Below are 18,504 nucleotides of genomic sequence, written 5' to 3' on the forward strand. Positions count from 1 at the left end.
CATGTTTCTGTTTTTGTTGTTGATGTTTCGGTAGCAAAATCTTTGATGAAATTGCGGCAGAATTGCAGGTCACCGTGACACCTGACTCGACCGTCACCGTCGTCTTCACAACCCCTACCGATTACTAGTATAACTACATTTAACGTTAACAATGCATCGGGAAGTTTGAAAGTTATGCTGTCTTTTTTTGCTGACCACAAATATCCGGAAACACAAGCACCTGAGACAGATAAACACACACACACACACACATGTAGACGCGCGCGCGCGCACACACACACACGCACACACACACACACACGCACGCACACACACACACACACACACACACACACACACGGGAAGAAGAAGAAGACACACAGACACACACAGACACGCAAGCACCCACACACCGACACACACACACACGCTCACACAAGACTGTGACACGCGCGCGCGCACATATCACAAAGCAATACCTCCACTTTTCATGGAGGTAATTCAACCCACGCGGAATCAAACTAACATTAAAATGATACATGAATCAATCATAAACTACAAGCTCCGCCCCTCTGATGACCCTTTGCCATACATGGTATGTCCTGGAGTATCCTGTTACACCTGGTCTTTGTTATGCAAATGAGGTGACGTCAGAGGTCAGACGACCGGAAGAAGACCCCACTAGTTTGGGAAGCATCAAAACTTTGGCAGGGTAGCTGTAGGAAGTGACACATAAAATTACCGCGACCAGTCGTTCTTTTAGACTTGTTGGGCTCAGAAATTGTCTGGCTGTAAGTAGGAGAGGACGGATCGTTCGTCTTGGAGAAAACTTGGCGGTAAGAACGTTTTTTGTCGCTTTTTGTGGGGCGAAATTCCGTGAAACTCGTAGCGTGTCCTAGGAAAAGAGCACCTGATGCCAAGGAGCTTGATGCTTGGACAACTTTTGTAACAACATTGCGATGCTTTCGACTTTTTATCGTCTTTTGTATATTAGCTCAGGTCTTTGAAGGGTAATGTTTAGCCAGAATTGTTAGATTAATGGCGATTCTTCTATAACTGAGGAAAAAACGGAGGCAAAAGGATTTTTCAGACGACAGCTGAGGGAAACTTCAAACGATAATTTGGCCTTCTCCCAGTACATTGAGAGTACACACCGTTTCGACGTACTCTCCTAGAAACTCCTCCAGCAACTCTCAAGCACAAGGAACCAAGAGTTAAATACCAAGAGAGACTATTGACTCAAATGCAAACCATGTGTTACTCAGCACCAAGAGGCCACGTCTAGCGAAATAATAGACGTTAAACGAGGACAACAACAACAACATAATTTGGTGGGGGCGGAATCATGAGTTGCAGGAAAAATGGCGGAAATTAATCTCCAAGCAGATGTCTGTTTTGGTTGGAAGACAAGAGACGTTCTCACACATCACGACTTAAGGGTATTAATGGGAGAGACCTGAGTGTTTGGGTGGCAATTGGCCTTGAAGTTAGGCTTCAGAGAGTTCGAATCCCTGACAAGTCCCAAATGTTTGGGATTCTAGGAAATCCAGGAAGTATACACAACTATACAAACACTAGACTCAGGGGAAAATACTCGGCATCTAACAACGGTTATTGGTGTCACGTGTGTTAGATTAAGGTGCAGCATGTTAGGAGAGTCACACCTTTAGCACATTCAAGAACCCGCAACAGTCTTTTCGAAAAGAGTAGGGATCCTTCCCGATGTGACTGGATCTAATAAATCTGTATTGTAAAGCATGTAATTTTACTCTTCGGTACAAACCTGATCATGTGTTACTCCATTAGGTAATTTACCATAACGCAAGACAAAAAACAGAAGTTATGACAATCTTCCGCCCAGACATCTCCAATACGCCAGAACAGTTCTGTCCCTGAAAAACAGATTGGTCTTATCTCCAGGTAGTTGAAAACATGCCATGCCGCATATCTGACCCAGAAGTTTACTTAACCGTGACAGGTCTGTTACTAGTCTTAGTCTTTTTTTTTACAGCTGAGGTCTCTCAAGAAAGATTGCTTAACTTTAAGTAGGGCATTTTTATTCTCCAAGCAGATGTTGGGGTAACGGTAAGTGACAATATGATGCTAGGCAGTTGAAAAATGTTCCACTCAACATCTGCTTGGAGGTTTCTTTACAGAGAGTTGTGCAACTAAATGTTTATATAATGGACTGTTACTGTAGTATGAGACTGTGCACATGTACACAATCATATGTCTATGGGTACCAGGGTAAACATACTCTTTATTGTAGTTGTAATGTAAGTTCATTATCAAATCCTTTACTAGTACTTTGCAATGCCTACAACTTGTACAAGATAATGTTAACGTTGAATATTAATTTTGTATTTTTTTCAACATTTACATTCTTTTTTACATTCATATTACTTAGCTGGATGTTCTAAAACAGTGATTTTCAGTAGTTTAATTTTGTCCACTGACTTTGTCACTAATTAATTTCCTCCCCTCTTTTATCCCCAGCAATGGCAGAAGGCACTAACGAAGGACTTTCCATCTTGGATCGAATAAAGCAATTTGACAGCAGCCCGCAATCGACCCAGCCTGTCAATCAAGTAAAACCCAAGAAACCGTCGCTCAAGAAAAGAACCGGACAAAAAGCACACATCATTTCTTCTCATGGCCACATCACCAAGTCCAAGCCACCCCCACTGACCAGGAAAATCTCTTCCCACAGGCTAGCATTGGTGGAGAACTGTGTTACATCACCAAAGTCGAAGAATGCTGACTTTTCCTCGCGGTTACCTACCAGCCCCTCGAAACCCACACAACAGAATAAACCCGCTCTCAAACCACCTGTTGCCAATAGAAACAAACCGTTGCGGCCCATGCGGTCGCTTGACGATAACTCTAAACCTTCTCCACCTAAGGTAAAACCAATTGTTGCAGCCAGGGCCAAAGTGAACAATGGAACAAAACAAAATACAAACAAGAACAACAATGCAGAAAATTCTGAAGTAGAAGCTCGTGAATCTACCAGCAGTATTTCAGCTCTTGCCAAAAAGTTTGAAGACGGAGTTTCCACAAAAGGACAGAGTGCACGCACAAATGGATTAGGGCAAAAGAAGCCAAAGATAGTTCAGAGAAAAATCAGCAAAGAGCCGGACAATGTTGAATTGAGGAGTCAACCCCTAAATCCGTGGCCCAGAGATGGAAGCAATTGGAACAGTCGACTAGCAGTAAAGAAGTATCGAAAACTCCTGAAAAAGTTCAAGTAAAAAAGTTACCATCTGTAGTCAACTCTACATCAGGTATGTACACTTTGTTTATCTGATGATACAAGTATACCACAACGTAGACATATAAATATAGCAGTATAAGTGAATAACTCCAGAAAGATTAATTGTTAATTGGATTTTAGTCATAGAAGGATGTATGTTCTCATTAAATGGAAAGATTTAGCCAAGGTGATTGTTCCTTAGATTTAAAACTTTAACTATCCAACCCTTATGCTATCCAACCCAACTGTTTCAAACAATATACAAAGCGAATGTTGTTACAATGCCCTCAACTGAAACAAAGGGCATTGTGTCAACATTGGCTTTGTATCCTGCAGCAAAAATAGACAATGATGTCATTCCCAGCATGTTTCAGCTATTTCCTGATTTGTCGTGATCTTGACCATGGCTAATCCATCATAGACAGTTATCAGGAGTCACTTATCACAGTCTGGTAGATATTTAAATGTATCCAGGCATTTTCATTTTGGCATAGACTCATTCGATAGAGTTGAATGCATTTGTCTATCAGTGAATATATGCATATATTATGATTAATAACAGGTTTAGTAAAAAACAGCTGTTGATGAACTTGATCAGATATTCTGACAACTATCTAAAAGAGCATTTATATTATTACTAGTACTACTACTACTACTAGTACTAGTAGTAGTGAATACCTGGCAGTGGCAGTGACTTGCCAATGTCAGCTAAAACTAAAACGTTGGCTTATTTCCTGTTGCCACACAAGAAGGCACCTGCTTATCTTCAACATCTTAATGAGGGTGTGTTGATCAATGCTTATCCTGTGTCTTAGGGCTGACCAGGATACAGAACACCTTTGTTCTTAGAACTACAGGAAGTGCAGTATCCTCATCAGCTCTAAGACAAACGTCTTGACCAACAACTTTTTTAATGAAATTGTAATTTGTATCTTCAAATTTTCAGATTTTATGTTTGCAGTTTTCATAGTGAATTCTCCATTGTGAACTGTTCTGCCTGTCTCTCACCTCATTTGCGGCGCGAATGTAAATTGCAAACATTCCATTTTTTCCTACCACAAAATCAAATCCCATTGAATTTAAGGCTTTAGGAAAATATAAACTGGTTGTAGAGAAGCAAAAAATTGAATTGGACAGGTGTAGCCTTTAAGGTCTAATGCATTGGACTTAATTTATTTCAAACTGCAAAGGCGTTACTTGTAATCCACCAAAACAAGCAAGGAATGCGTGAGCTGTCCAATACTTGAGTGAATTACTACTACACTGTTTGGTTTAAGCACTATTGTGACGTGTACTTGCATATAGGGTAATACTGAAAAGGCACGCAGGATAAACCATGATTGTTAACATAACAATTGTGTCTATTATGTTGTCCCAGCTGAAGTGGTTCAACCAGATATCCAGGCACCCAAGAGTTTTCTTCACCAGAATAGGTAAATTACCGTAATTATGGAGTGGAGAAGTTAATTTTATCAAATAGATCATGATGTACCTTGCCCTGTCAAACAGTACATTGTGTTTGTATTGTTGTAGACTGAGCTAACAATGATTGTACAAGGTACAGTGTACTGGGGCACAAATTACAATGGTTTTGTAATGTTTCCTGTGTTTTTTTTGTTTTTTATTCGGGGCCATCATAATCACATCAAATGTAAAACTATGAGAAACTTAAGTTTTTGTTATCCTGGTCTATTTGATCCATCACGAAGAAGTTTGACAAATCAAATGCTTGTAAATCATTTTTGCTCTTAGCCTGGATATCAGACCCCAGCCCGACCTCAGAAATAATACACAATAAGTATCTTTAAGGTTGGGCGGTGTCTGATATCCAAGCTAATTTGGTCTTTTCACGATCACAATGAAGTAAAATTCATTCACTTATAGTTATACTGTAACAGTTATACAAGTAGTAGAATACAATTATAATTGTGTAGCTTGACGTTGTAGATATCTTTTTATATGTACCTGTAAACTATTCATCAACATCAACATAGACAATATTTAAAGACAAAGAAATTGCAGACAACAGCGTGCAAAATACCCACTTGCACACTTGCACATTGCAACCACTTTTTGCTTGGTGCAACCAACTTCTAAACTCAGGTTGCACAGGGTGCAACTTAGATTTTGAGCCTCAGAACTGGATTTGTTGTCAATGTACTTGAATTTTAGTTTGAAACAAACATGTTTATAAGTAAAATGATTCTGTAGTAAAGGGAATATTTATTGTACCTTTTTTTCTGAAATTTTAGTGAATTGTGCAACTTGAAATTCAGTTGTGCAACCTAGATTTCGCCCCAGGTTGCACGCTGTGCAACCTGGCTCAGAAAAGTATTTTGTACACTGGACAATCATTCCTTCCTTTCAGTTTTGATTTTTCTGAACTGAACTGAACTTGATTTGTCAAATTCTCCCAGACCCAGCAGAAAGAGTAGGTCTGGTAGTAGGAAATCTCCAACAGTGAAGCCACGACCACTGCTGCCCTCAGACGGGAGAGACAAGATCACAGCTGTGACTGTCCAGGAGGAAGACTGGGATGAGGAGGAGTATGAGGATGTGCTGTTACCTCCCAGAAAGGTACAAAAAAGTATTAAATGTGTGTATAACGTCATGTTTAATAGTATGTAGATTTGGCTTCCCTGGGTACCTGCAACTTTAAAATTGGAAATGTTTGTATTTTGTAGTGGTTTTATTTAAATCATGACCTGGAGAATATGCGCTATCACCCAAACCAAACCATGGCAGAAACTCTACTGTCTTCCAAGACAGAAGGATGCCAACAACAACTGTCACAGTGTTTGTTGCTCATGGCTCACTTTATCGGATTTTGTTAGGGACAGTTTTTATATCTAATGTAGAACGACAACATTATTCAATTGCCCTTGTAAGGCATACATAATGTATGTGGGCATGTATGTGCGTGTGTATGTTTGTATTAGAATTTTAGTTTCAATAGTTGAACAATGGATGCATTTCTTTATTTTCCAGGTGCAATCAGAAGAAAAAGCCAATGATTCTGACTCCTGGGAGACTGATGACGATGACGATTACCTACACGAATATCACGACATCTACGAGCCAATCGCATTCTCACCCCCAAAAAGTACCGTCGTACCAAAACCCACCTTGCCACCCCCACCAGTTCCTTCCAAGCCAGTCCGGAACAGGTTGGCTAGAAACTCGGCAGCCTCAGAAGACACGCCATCAGGAGAGGTGAATACAGTTCCCAAACCACCGAGAACAACTGGAAAAAACATCGCCCGCTCTCCCAATCCTCCCGACAGGATAGCCAGCTTGGTTGACACGGAAGAGGCCACAAGTCGACCAAAAACAGTCCCCAGAAATGTGCCGCAAATCAAACTAGATGCGAAAAACAAGAAGATTCCTCCTGTCCTTCAAGTAGAAGGAAGCTCACCACAGACGAAGGGGAAGCACAAGGGTGTTAAGTTGTTTTTACACAACATGTTGGCAAAATCCAAGTCAGGAGGCGACCTAACAGTACCACAACCCTCTCTAAATCCTTCGTCTTGCCCGGACACGCTCTCACCACTTGCATCTGCTGCCTTGGAAGGAAGGAATTGGAAGTCCTTAGAAAAACTTGGTGACAAGAGGGAGGAATATGAAGACATGGCGTCTACAAAGAACGGCTCTACGGGTGTACCGAGGTTACCCCACCGCGATGACAGACCACCGGCCACCTTGCCTAGAAGAGATTTGACAGGTACATTGTTGGGTATACAAGGGTTAACACTAGTGTAGACATTTACAGAGTAATCATAACATGTTCTTTCCACAGGAAATGCTACTCAAGTCAAATAGCTGTGTAGATGGAATCCATGGTGTGTGGTACAGATTCTTGACCACAGGAATGTTATTTTGGCTGGAAAAATTGTCCGCCAAGCTTTTAACTAAAATCTTGTCAAGTCATGGTCTATTGTCTTTGTTGTCAGTAAGATTGAATGTCAGTGTTGAAGATTCCTTTGTGTTGAGCCAAAACAGTAATTTGTTAAGCAATGTTGATATCAGCTTGAAGGCATTTCTCTAGGAGTAAGTAAGTTTTGTAGATTTAGTTAGAGTGCCCAGATACCAGATATTTTTTACTTAACCTTGTAGAAAATCCCAGCAGTTTTCCTATGTTTTGAATTGAACATTTACAGTTTAAGAGAGAATAGTCCAGTGTTTGTTGTGGCTTAAGTGTATCATTTAACAATGCTCCGGCCAAGTAGAAACAATTGGCATTGGTATAATTACAAGATCCTTACAATCTAGGGTTTTAGTGTCCTCGGCCATAAAACCACAGACTTATATTCCTACAAGAATACTTTAGTGATAGCATGACATAGTTACTGTTACAGTATAAGGATGTGATGTATATTTATTGGCTCATAAATGCTGTATTTTCCCTCCAGAGCACCAGTGGCCTTCCATGGAAGACAGCACCTACATGATCAGTGATGAGTATCTGGATATTGTAGAGTTCCCAGCCAACCCAAACGGTGGCGATGATGAAGACCTGTATGTCTTGCCAGACGACGGAGATGATGAAGTCTATGAGGATGTTCTTGTATCGAAAGGTACGGTCAGAAAATGTCTTGAATTTACTGACGTAGATACTATTAGACAGTAATCTATTCCTTTGAACTACTTAATAGTTATACTAGGTCTAGTAATATCTCTTATATCTATAGTCTCCAGAAGCACATGTTAGATGTCTATCTATCATTGGCTATACACAAATGTACCTGTGCATGGTAATCATTGCATGTAGATTTTGAAACATTCCTGGAGTTTGTATTTTTTTGCAGTCACTTCAAATTTCTCCACTTTGAACTCCATCGTATTTTACTACTTTCAACCATTAACTCCAAGATGCCACAAACTCTTGATTTTTTTACCTTATAGATTTTAAAAGATATGAGAATCTAAGAAATCAAATTGTAACTTCAGTTTCCTTTCACTGAACCCCATTCATATTCTTCCAACCGTAAAGATACCATACACTCCAGGATGCTTTAACTTAAATGATATCAATGGTTTTTGTCATCTCATACAATGTATGTATTTGTGTTTTTTCAGGAGTTCAAGACAGAAAGTTGTCGGAGCCAGCCTCAGATGTGTACATGGACTTTGACGAGGTCCCCACCCTCCAACAGCCGAACCTGCAGGAACCCTCTGGGTATGACTATGAGACTCCCATGTTCCCTGGGGGAGAGATGCCAGCCTTCCTCACACCCATCAATCAAAGGTTGGTATTGCTTTAACTTGAACTTGAACTTTAAGGGCTTGAATTAGATTAACCATATTGTCAAGAAAAATGCAGTAACTTTTTTTTTAAATTTGCCAGCTGAGTGTAATGTTCTTTTAAAGCTATTTTATATAGCTAATCAGGTCAGTTCAGATCATCCTCTTTTGGGAGATGACACCAGTGTCTCCACTCGTTTCTGTCCAGCATTACTGATCGGAGTTCGTTGGCCTCCAGACCTGTTTCCTCGAGCATCAGCTTCCTGAGTGTGACCGAAGGGCTAATATAGCTAATATGAAGAGATAAATGGCACTGAAATTTCAGTAAAGCCGCAGGAAGTCGAGCTGAAGATGTTTAGTTCTTTTTCATCTTAGAATCATTGATAGAACCTCAGTTAGATCTGTTCCTACAAAAGTACAACAGTTTACTACAAGAGCAAGTAAAGAAAACAAATGAATATAAGCATCGAAATGGTACTTGCTTAAAGTATAGAATGCACATTCTCGCAACCCAACTTTGACATCTACGTGACTGTATAGCTGATTTTACTCAGCCAAGTGTGGCGCAGGGTGCCATTAGTGATTTGTTTATCTCAGTTTGTCTACCTCTGCTTGGTGAGAGGTGACATTAAACATGACCTTTAGTTAACCCCAACAAATTCCTGCTCTACAATATCAGCAGAATGTAGCCTTAGTCTGTTAAGAAGTGCAGTACTTTCCAGTTACATTTCTGAAAGCTTTTTTTCTCTCTCAGACAGGAAGTTTTGTAATGGCAACACGTTTATAGAAAGCAGACCATTGGCTCACAATGCTTTATTTTTAGATCCATGCTTCGCTATCCCCTAAGAGGGATACCTAAACTGTTATTGGTTTTTGCTTTGCCGTTTATTTTTAGTGGGCTAATCGGCAATGTAGTGTTAAACTTTTTACTCCCTTTTTTCGTACAGTACAAGATTTTGGGTTCAGCTTGTCCTATTTTGTGACAGAGGTTGGTGTTTGCATTGCAGGGTTGAGCCAGCTCACACTGAAAGTTCAGGTGCAGACCTGAGTGTGGACTATGTCAGTAGAAGCAAAAACAGACAGAGCAGATTTTTCCATGGTGAGTACATTATATTACACTGTACAGTTGCCATATTGCTTCTGTGTAAATGCATTGAATGTTACTGTAAAGCGATCACAAGAATAAAAAAAAAGTTGTACTACATTGATTTAGCTTATTTGTGCTGAGATTTATTTTAGAGTTTAGACAACAAATGTGAGTTTGAAAGACTATTTCTTTTTATAAAACTTTTTGCGTGTAAGCCACAATACATGTATGTTTCTAGGTAACATCACCTCCATATACATGTCGAGTATGGGAGTTTCAGACTCTTAGCACATCCAAAAACAAAATTTTTGATTTGTACTTTGCAGTGCCTTTACTTTATGTCCTAAACCAACACACAGCAACAATTATTATTTCACACTATATATATATCTCTGTTATACTTAACAATATCTGAAAAAATTGGTATATGATTTTCACTATTATGATAATTTCCCTTACTTGCAGAACCCCTGTATCAGGTCTACAGAGCACAGAACTCAGCCAGAAGTATCAGGAGTAACCGTTCAGATGCTATCACAGAGGAGGACATAGAGGAGGAGGATGGTGACGATTATGAGGATGTCGTATCCATGTCTGCTAGTGAAGCTTCTCTCAAGAGAACCATGTGGAAAGACCTACCTGAGGTTACTGTACATGCAGTTATTTCTCTACTAGTAGACATTTATGTTCTTGGTAGGAGGGAGGACAAGAGGCTTTCATAATGTTTTGTCGAAAATGGAGTTTGCCATTTAAACAATAATCTGTAGTGAAAGAAGCAGTTAAATATTCTTTCAGACCCATGCAATACCTGTTGCCATAATGCCACTTAGGCTTTGGATTTTTCTTACTGTGTCTATAGCAGGGTATACTTGTTCATATTGCCAATCCCATGATGGCACAGTCTGCAAGGACACCATACTTTACAAGGAAGGTGTTGCTAGCCCCTAAAGTTCCTCTTTATAGTCACATCTTTTTATATCATTTTAAAGACAGGTACAACCCCATTCGAGATGTCCTGACCCAAGATTGAACCTGTACTTTCTACACTTCTTACTCCAAATTCAGTCTTGAAATTTTACAAAACACACCACCATCCTTGTACTTCTAAGGTGCGGACGAGTGGATTCCTGAATTCGCTGAGCTCTGCTGAGTTGAAGCTCCAGGAAGCCCTGTTTGAGGTCGTGACCTCCGAGGCGTCGTACCTCCGTAGTCTGAACATACTGGTGGACCATTTCATGCCTGGGCTCATCCGACCACTCAGTAGGACAGAGAGAACACATCTTTTCTCTAACTGTAAGGAAGTCAGGGACCAGAGTGAGAGGTAAGTTTGTCATAGTCAGGACTGTTGTACAGTTTTAATGTTACCTGAGTGTAAGTACCATACAGGATTGGTTCCATACAAAACTGCTATACAGTGTCTCTCTATTTGTTTGTTTTGCGCAGCTAATAAGTGACCTCTCAGTGTAACACAACAGTTTTGTACAGTTACAAGCTGTGTGAGACTTACCGGTACTACCACTCTTTCGAGCTTGAATCTCAAAGTCTGTACAAACAAGACATTTGCACATGACATTGATTGTACAACAAAAGTTTTTTTCTTGGGCTCTTAAATAACAAGAACACAATGTTAGAAGTTGGGCCAAATGTGTGTAATTTCATGTTACACTTACAGTGCTAGATATGGTTTGCATTTAGAAATTGCATGTAAAATGTTTGCCATTACATCAGGGTTGTAGCGAGAACCCGTCCTTCCGTCCTTTGACAGAATTTTGTAGCTGGGGATGGAAAAAAAATTGACCATTTCTGTCCTCTGTTACGGACAAAAATCGATATGAAAAGATATGATAAAACTGTCTCCCTTGTGTAATTTTTCACCAAAACAGATGCATTGAACAGCTTAGTCTACCAACAAAATGCACACCACAAAATGCAGGAAATATTGTTTTAGAGGGTCTAGATTTCAATTTGAAATTCAAAATTTTCCGGGGGTACATGCACCCGAACCACCCTAGAAATGTCGCGACGTTTCGCGCCTTGGGCACTCAATGCCATAGGATTCAACATCGAGGGGACGGAAAATGATTTCAGGCTGGCTACATCCCTGCATTACATGCAAGTTTGCTTGTAACCAACGCAAAGTATTACAAGCACTAAATCTTGTGTCTTGATGATGCTTTTTTTTTAATCATTGCGATCTTCCTGTACCTTTTGTTATCTCCAGACTGTTACTTGCAATGGAAGGGCAGCTCCAGAAAGACATCCGCCTGTCCAAGGTGCCTGACCTGGTGCTGAACCATGCCAGGAGCTATTTTGAGGAGTACATCAAGTACTGTAGGAACCTGGTGTACCAAGAGAGAGTTCTACGCAGGCTCACGTACGCTTACTTCTCTTAATCTAACTTGGATGTAGATAAGCATGTTCTTTTGGTCCAACGAAACTTAGAGTCAGTAAGACACAGAGAAGTTTGTTTTTGATATCTCATTGCTAGACTTGTTTTTCTTGTAAAATTCACAGTGATAAGGTGCTTTTTCGACTTCACTGTAGAAGGACCATCCAGAAATTTGATGTAATAACAGTCATAATTACAATTTGTACACAACATCAATGAACACTTCTTATCCACTCTTTTTGTAAAGCATGTTTGGAACCTCTGTGTTGATTTAATCATCAAGATTTAGACTCTCCTGATACATGTAATGTGTAAAAGAACCCAAAATGCTTACCAGTATAAAAGAAGAGTACTCTCATGTCCCTAATAAACATACCCCCCGGAATAAACATACCCCCCGGACAAATCTTCAATATCTAATAAACATACCCCCCGGAATAAACATACCCCCCGGAAAATTACCAAATTGACAAGTATTTAACTGTGACCATGCTACTTCTGTTCAAAGAAAAGAAGATGATAAGCAGGTAGGTTCTTTTTATTTATTTATGCCTAAGAACCACATCAGTTGTATAAATAATGAATTGAAGAACTATGGATAGAAAAATTATCTTGTTCGAATTATGATATTTTCTCCATTTTGTAATATAAGGTACAGTGAAACCTGCCTTATGGGTCACCTGAGTATAGGGGCTACCTGTTTTCTTCGGTTCCTTGGATTTTTCCCATTGACCTAAACATTAAGAAATAGTCTATAGCGGTCACCTGTCGAATGCGGTCACGGCCAGACGATTTTCAGTCCGGCCGCTATGCCAACACTGCCGATAGCGGTCACCGGCGCGACTGGCCGGGTTCACTTTTTTTTTCAATTTCTGCACTACATCAACAAAATGTAGGCTCAACTTGGACGATTTACGAAGGAAACGTTGAATAAAGAAACATTATACAAAATTATGTGATTTTATGCGAAGTTTTTCCACCAAATTATGTTGGCGTTTTTTCTCATCTCAGACTCTTTGCACTTCTACCTTTCTCTACATCGTCATTTCTGTGCAGACTGGAAGACTATATGGACAGATTTTACAAATAGACCGTCCGTTCATGTATCTGATGTTTTAGGTTCTTGAAATGCATGTACGCTGTCCCAATTTTCGTATTCCGCGGGCCAAAAATGGAAAATTATCTCCGTCTTTGCGTAATTTGCCAAGATGGCGTCGCTGCAGCAAAACAAGGTCACTAGGGGTCAATGGACGACTCCATTTTTACCAAGGTAAAATGTCGCAACAAGAATTCTGATGTTTAGCATAAAATACATCGATTACGGTATAAAAACAATTAAAATCTATTACATGAACGTTAGTTATGTGAAAACTAGACTAAGGCTGATTTTTGTCAAAGAAATAAGCATACGTAGAGAAAGTTTATTTCGACGTGACCATCTCGGCATAATGGCACATGCATCTACAGAGGAAAGTTTTAGTCGCGGTTCGAAGCTTAGAAAAAATATGATTATCAACTTGCTGTTTTTACCAACGAATTCCTGCCGTTTTGGACAATTTGCGACGTCAAAACTCTTATCACAAGGGAAACGAAGTTATAGTTATTTTTACGTCCAGCATTTATTATGTCAACGTATCACTCTTCCGCCTCGCGGCCGAAAGCGCATGGAACCACAAGACCGGAATTTCCTCATGCAAGGTGCTGGTTTACGATGTAAACAGAGACTGTAAACTACTACTAAATTAAAACTAAAAGTTATTTATGTAAAAATTGTATTTCAAAACGTCAGTGTGGTGTCTTATTTTCCCCCAAGAACAACATTTACTTCGTAGCGTCATAGCGAGATGGACCGAAATCACCGAAAGAGTAACGTTACCGCGTACGCTACTCATGTTTGGGTCAAAGCCGCGGGGAAATCCTCGCTGTTTCGCCTGAAAAATAGTGAATTTTGAGCAAAAATACCGCGGAAATATGGGCAGAAACCCCCAAAACTTCAATTCTTCGAGGGTCCTGGCTTAGCAAAGCCCCAATTTTCAGAAAAAAATAAACGTACCGTCCAAAATAAGAACGTACCGGGTGGATTGTGAGGCTGAAAAAAATAAACGTCCCGGTACGTTTATTAGGGACATGAGAGTAAGGATGGCCACAAAAGGCATGTGATGAGGCTAAATGATATGAACTGTGTGCCATAGCAAAGCTGCATTGCACACCTTGTTCTGGAAAAGCATTAGGCTTCATGATAAACATTCAGCTTTACATTTTTCACTTGATTCATACTTGTAAACTTTACAGGACAGTAGTTTTTGTTTTTGCACAGTTGGTGTTTCATAGTCTGTATAGACTGACTGGCAGTTATATTAACTTTGCAGGACCGAGAACACGGGGTTCCACAGCATGCTGCAGAAGCTGGAGGTAGACCGGATGTGTGCAGGGCTGGACCTGCAGTCCTTCCTCATACTCCCCATGCAGAGGATCGCTCGGATGCCCCTCCTCTTCGATGTGAGCACTTTTAATAAGGAACATCAGCCATTTTAATTGTGATCTAAATCTTCAGTTTGATTTGGATTGTATTTTTCTTAGTGATATGTCAATTACTGATCAGATGCATCTCTCTTGTTTAAGAAAATTTTTTTACCCACGTATTGTGTTTAGCAGGATAAAACTGATACTGTGTATTTTTATCAACAGGCAATCATCCAGAGAGCTGAAGTTGGGACATCCCTTTATAACTCTGCATACAGAGCATACAAGTTTCTGAGCAAGGTCAGCAAATTAATTTTAGTGCCAGTTATAAGACTTATAAACTTTGTTTTCATTTGTACATTGTGTAAATGCATATACAGTGTTATTATGGACTGTATATGATATTGTGTGGAGTCAGTATTTGATCATAGCAGATTTTAAGAGTATTCCACATTCAAAACTTGAACAATTGTGCATTCAATCATCGTGTAGCTCTTAAAGAAAAGACTGAGATGTTTTGGGTCTGTTGTAAAGAATATTACATGTATGTTGTTGAAGACAGCAACATAATGTCATAGTACACACTAAGCTGTACTTGCAAAATTGTATAATCATGGTATATCAGGAATTAGTGAAAGATATGTCTAATCCTATTAATTGTTTATCAATTGTCCATGACTGTATGTTTATGAATTAAAGCCCATCAAGAATATGACTAATCTTCATAATGTAAGTCTTTTTTCATTTTGCCATCAGTTTAAGTATGAGTATTTTTCTCCTCAGACACTTAAAGCCTGTAATGAAGAAGCCAGGATAATGGCTAAGACAGAGGAGATGGTTCTGCTGCAGAAACAGTTGACTTTCAAGCCAGGAGTAAAGGTATGCTAAACAAATACATTATTGTTAAGCTTGATATGATTCCAGGTATATTTAGAACTGGACTTTGTCAGAACCAAGCCTTTCATGGATCCTGAATAGATTTTTTGAAACAATGACTACTTGATAATCATAGTATTCATACAATTTGATGCAAAGGACCAGAGAGTAGGTTGTTCACCTTGCACATTTAGTAGGTAGTTGAGATTTATTCCCAGCAGACTTTTGAAATGGTATATACATGTACTGCTTTCTCTGCTTAGCCCTTGGGCAAGAGTGAAACACACACCACTTCCAGTGTACCAACCCGCTACTGTTAATAATTCTGCAAAGCCCTTTTGACACGAAGATGGGCACCATCCTTTGCACCAAGAAGAACTTTCACTAAATGATTGTTATTATACATAGCATAAAGTAAATTGAAACCTGAATGAATTCTGTCATTTCAACTTCATACTATGTTTTAATACCATGTCGTCATGCCATATCTTTCACTAACCAAGCGACTTGTACATTTTGTGCTTGTCCCAGGAAATCGCAGTGGTTTCTGGTAAGAGGTACCTGGTGAAGAAAGGAGAGCTGACTCAGATCACTCAGGAGAAGAAAAAGTACCTGAGACAACCGCTACACATGTTCCTCTTCACCGATCTTCTACTCGTCACAAAGAAGAAAAGGTAGGGTGACTTCCTTCCAAAGAAATTTTCATAACAGAAAAAAAGCAATGAGAATTGTCAGATGTCACCCCCCAACATAAACTGCTTTGCAGCCTACCAGCATAATGATTGAAGAATAAAAAAAGAAGCCCAGCGCTGAGCATGTTTAAAAATACTGTACAATGTAATACACCTTTGTACAACTCAGTCATACAGTAAACACCTACTGGAACACTTTTCTATTGCAATTCCTATACTCAACTGTGGCCTATCTTTATTGCTCAGTGATTTGCAGTATACCATCATCGATTATGCCGAAAGAAGTTTTGTGGAAGCCAAAGAAAAGGAGGATCCAGACTTTGCCCTGTCAGCCACCAAACTCACGGCCACTCAGAAGCTCCGCCGGTTCACAGGCACACTGACCATCCCTCCTATAGAGTCTCTCTTCACCATGGAGCTGTTTGAAAACCACGAGGGGAAGCATGTCATGATAGACCTTGCCTCAACTTTGTAAGTAGTGTCAATTCTTATTGAAGTAAGGATTGTTGCAGTGTTGTTGTTGTTTGTTTGTACTTATTTTTGTTTGTTTATTCCGTGTTTTCAGGAGTGAGAGGACTCGGTGGGTGGAAGCCATTATGCCACCAAAGTCGGACGTGTCGGGAGAAACTATTTATGAGGAATGGGGTATGTCAGATGTTTCTATTTTTCTAGCAGATTTGTTTCTTTTTTTAAACCTTTGTTTATTCATGAAAGCTCAATTTGGCCCGCAGGCCGCTTTTCATTGAGGCAATGAGGGAAGATGTAAGGGTAATACAAAATGTATATTAAACAGAGGTTAAGTATAGCAGTTTAAAAAGAAACTGGACATCGAAATCTTGCTCACAAACAAATATTATCAAATATCGAGGACCTTTAGTCTTAGACTAAGAGTAGATTCGAGTAGATGACTCGGTTAACTGTCCTATAAAATGTTGACAATCCTGTGTTTTTGCCCTTGTAGACTGTCCACAAGTCCAGGTGATCCACCCGTACCAGGCCCAGCAGCCAGACGAGCTGGAACTGGAGCGCTCCGACATTATCAATGTCAGCAGGAAGATGGCAGATGGTAGGATGATCATTCATCTGTTCTTTCGTACACTTACATTCCTTCCTTCCTTCCTTCCTTCATTAATTCATACATTCATTTGTTAATTCATCCGTACATGAATTCATTCTTCCATTCATTTTTTTTCATTCATTCATTTATTCATTGATTTAATCTGTCCATTATTTTTAATTCCACATATTCATACCAATAGATTCTGACTTAAATATATGAAGCTATTTTGTCTATTTGGTCCAATATGTATACAAATTTGGATACAAATTGCATCAAGTCTTACAATTTTTGTTTTACTCCCTTTAGGTTGGTATGAAGGAGAGAGGATCAGAGATGGTGAGAAGGGCTGGTTCCCTTCCAGCTACACTGAAGAGATTGAGAATTCTCACGCTCGCGCCCGCAATCTCAAGTACAGGCACAGGAGACAACTATCCCTCGGAGAGGCCTAGGCAGAAAGTTACGGATCACAGCTACACTGAAGAGATTGAAAATTCTCACGCTCGCGCCCGCAATCTCAAGTACAGGCACAGGAGACAACTATCCCTCGGAGAGGCCTAGGCAGAAAGTTACGGATCACAGCTACACTGAAGAGATTGAAAATTCTCACGCTCGCGCCCGCAATCTCAAGTACAGGCACAGGAGACAACTATCCCTCGGAGAGGCCTAGGCAGAAAGTTACGGATCACAGCTACATTGAAGAGATTGAGAATTCTCACGCTCGCGCCTGCAATCTCAAGTACAGGCACAGGAGACAACTATCCCTCAGAGAGACATAGGCAGAAATTTACTGATCACAGCTACACCGAAGAGATCGAGAATTCTCACGCTCGCGCCCGCAATCTCAAGTACAGGCACAGGAGACAACTATCCCTCGGAGAGACATAGGCAGAAATTTACTGATCACAGCTACACCGAAGAGATCGAGAATTCTCACGCTCGCGCCTGCAACCTCAAGTACAGGCACAGGAGACAACTATCCCTCGGAGAGACATAGGCAGAAATTTACTGATCACAGCTACACCGAAGAGATCGAGAATTCTCACGCTCGCACCCGCAACCTCAAGTACTGGCACAGAAGACAACTATCCCTCGGAGAGACATAGGCAGAAAACATGTTTTTAACAATGGGGAATCCTGTTGTCCTAAAGTTTTGTAATCAAGAACAGACTTTGGTCGTGACACTATTTCTCGACAGATAACAGAAGACAAGATACAAGTTTGTCACTCTACAAGGTACTGTCGGGTTGTGCGGTTATTTTGCTTCCTAAACGCTTTTTGCTGGTTGGCAAAAGTTACTGATCAAGGAACATCCATGTACCTTCTCAAGTTGTACAGTTTTTTTTGAGGGGGGTGCGGCTAAAAGATAAAGAAATCATGCAAGATAAATTTAGTGGTGTATTACAAATTATCAAATTGGTGAGGTGTATAGAGGGTGTTGGTCATCGCAAAGGGATGGATTGTGCG

General features: G+C 40.0%; 2 protein-coding genes across 3 annotated transcripts; both read left to right on the plus strand.

The window, feature by feature from the left end:
• The first annotated feature begins 2,477 nt into the window (after nt 1–2,477).
• LOC118430036 (proteoglycan 4-like) lies at nt 2,478–8,193 on the plus strand. Its single transcript, XM_035840740.1, has 7 exons — nt 2,478–2,882; nt 3,134–3,263; nt 4,611–4,665; nt 5,650–5,809; nt 6,221–6,953; nt 7,642–7,806; nt 8,180–8,193. Exons 1-7 carry the CDS (start codon nt 2,478–2,480, stop codon nt 8,191–8,193), a joined length of 1,662 nt encoding a protein of 553 aa, XP_035696633.1.
• Nucleotides 8,194–8,312: 119 nt separating this feature from the next.
• LOC118430558 (ephexin-1-like) lies at nt 8,313–18,478 on the plus strand. 2 transcript variants are annotated; one of them, XM_035841496.1, is made up of 14 exons: nt 8,313–8,477; nt 9,481–9,572; nt 10,026–10,204; nt 10,670–10,881; nt 11,782–11,934; nt 14,319–14,448; nt 14,638–14,712; nt 15,196–15,291; nt 15,820–15,962; nt 16,227–16,451; nt 16,546–16,625; nt 16,942–17,046; nt 17,347–17,421; nt 17,531–18,478. In XM_035841496.1, exons 1-14 carry the CDS (start codon nt 8,353–8,355, stop codon nt 17,596–17,598), a joined length of 1,758 nt encoding a protein of 585 aa, XP_035697389.1. In that variant the 5' UTR covers nt 8,313–8,352; the 3' UTR covers nt 17,599–18,478. The 2 variants fall into 2 exon arrangements, with proteins under 2 accessions (XP_035697389.1, XP_035697388.1); XM_035841495.1 differs by lacking the exon at nt 17,531–18,478 and having other exon boundaries at nt 17,347–17,524.
• Nucleotides 18,479–18,504: the final 26 nt, after the last annotated feature.

Source organism: Branchiostoma floridae, chromosome 14 (genome assembly GCF_000003815.2).
Source record: "Branchiostoma floridae strain S238N-H82 chromosome 14, Bfl_VNyyK, whole genome shotgun sequence".
Lineage (NCBI taxonomy): Eukaryota > Metazoa > Chordata > Leptocardii > Amphioxiformes > Branchiostomatidae > Branchiostoma > Branchiostoma floridae.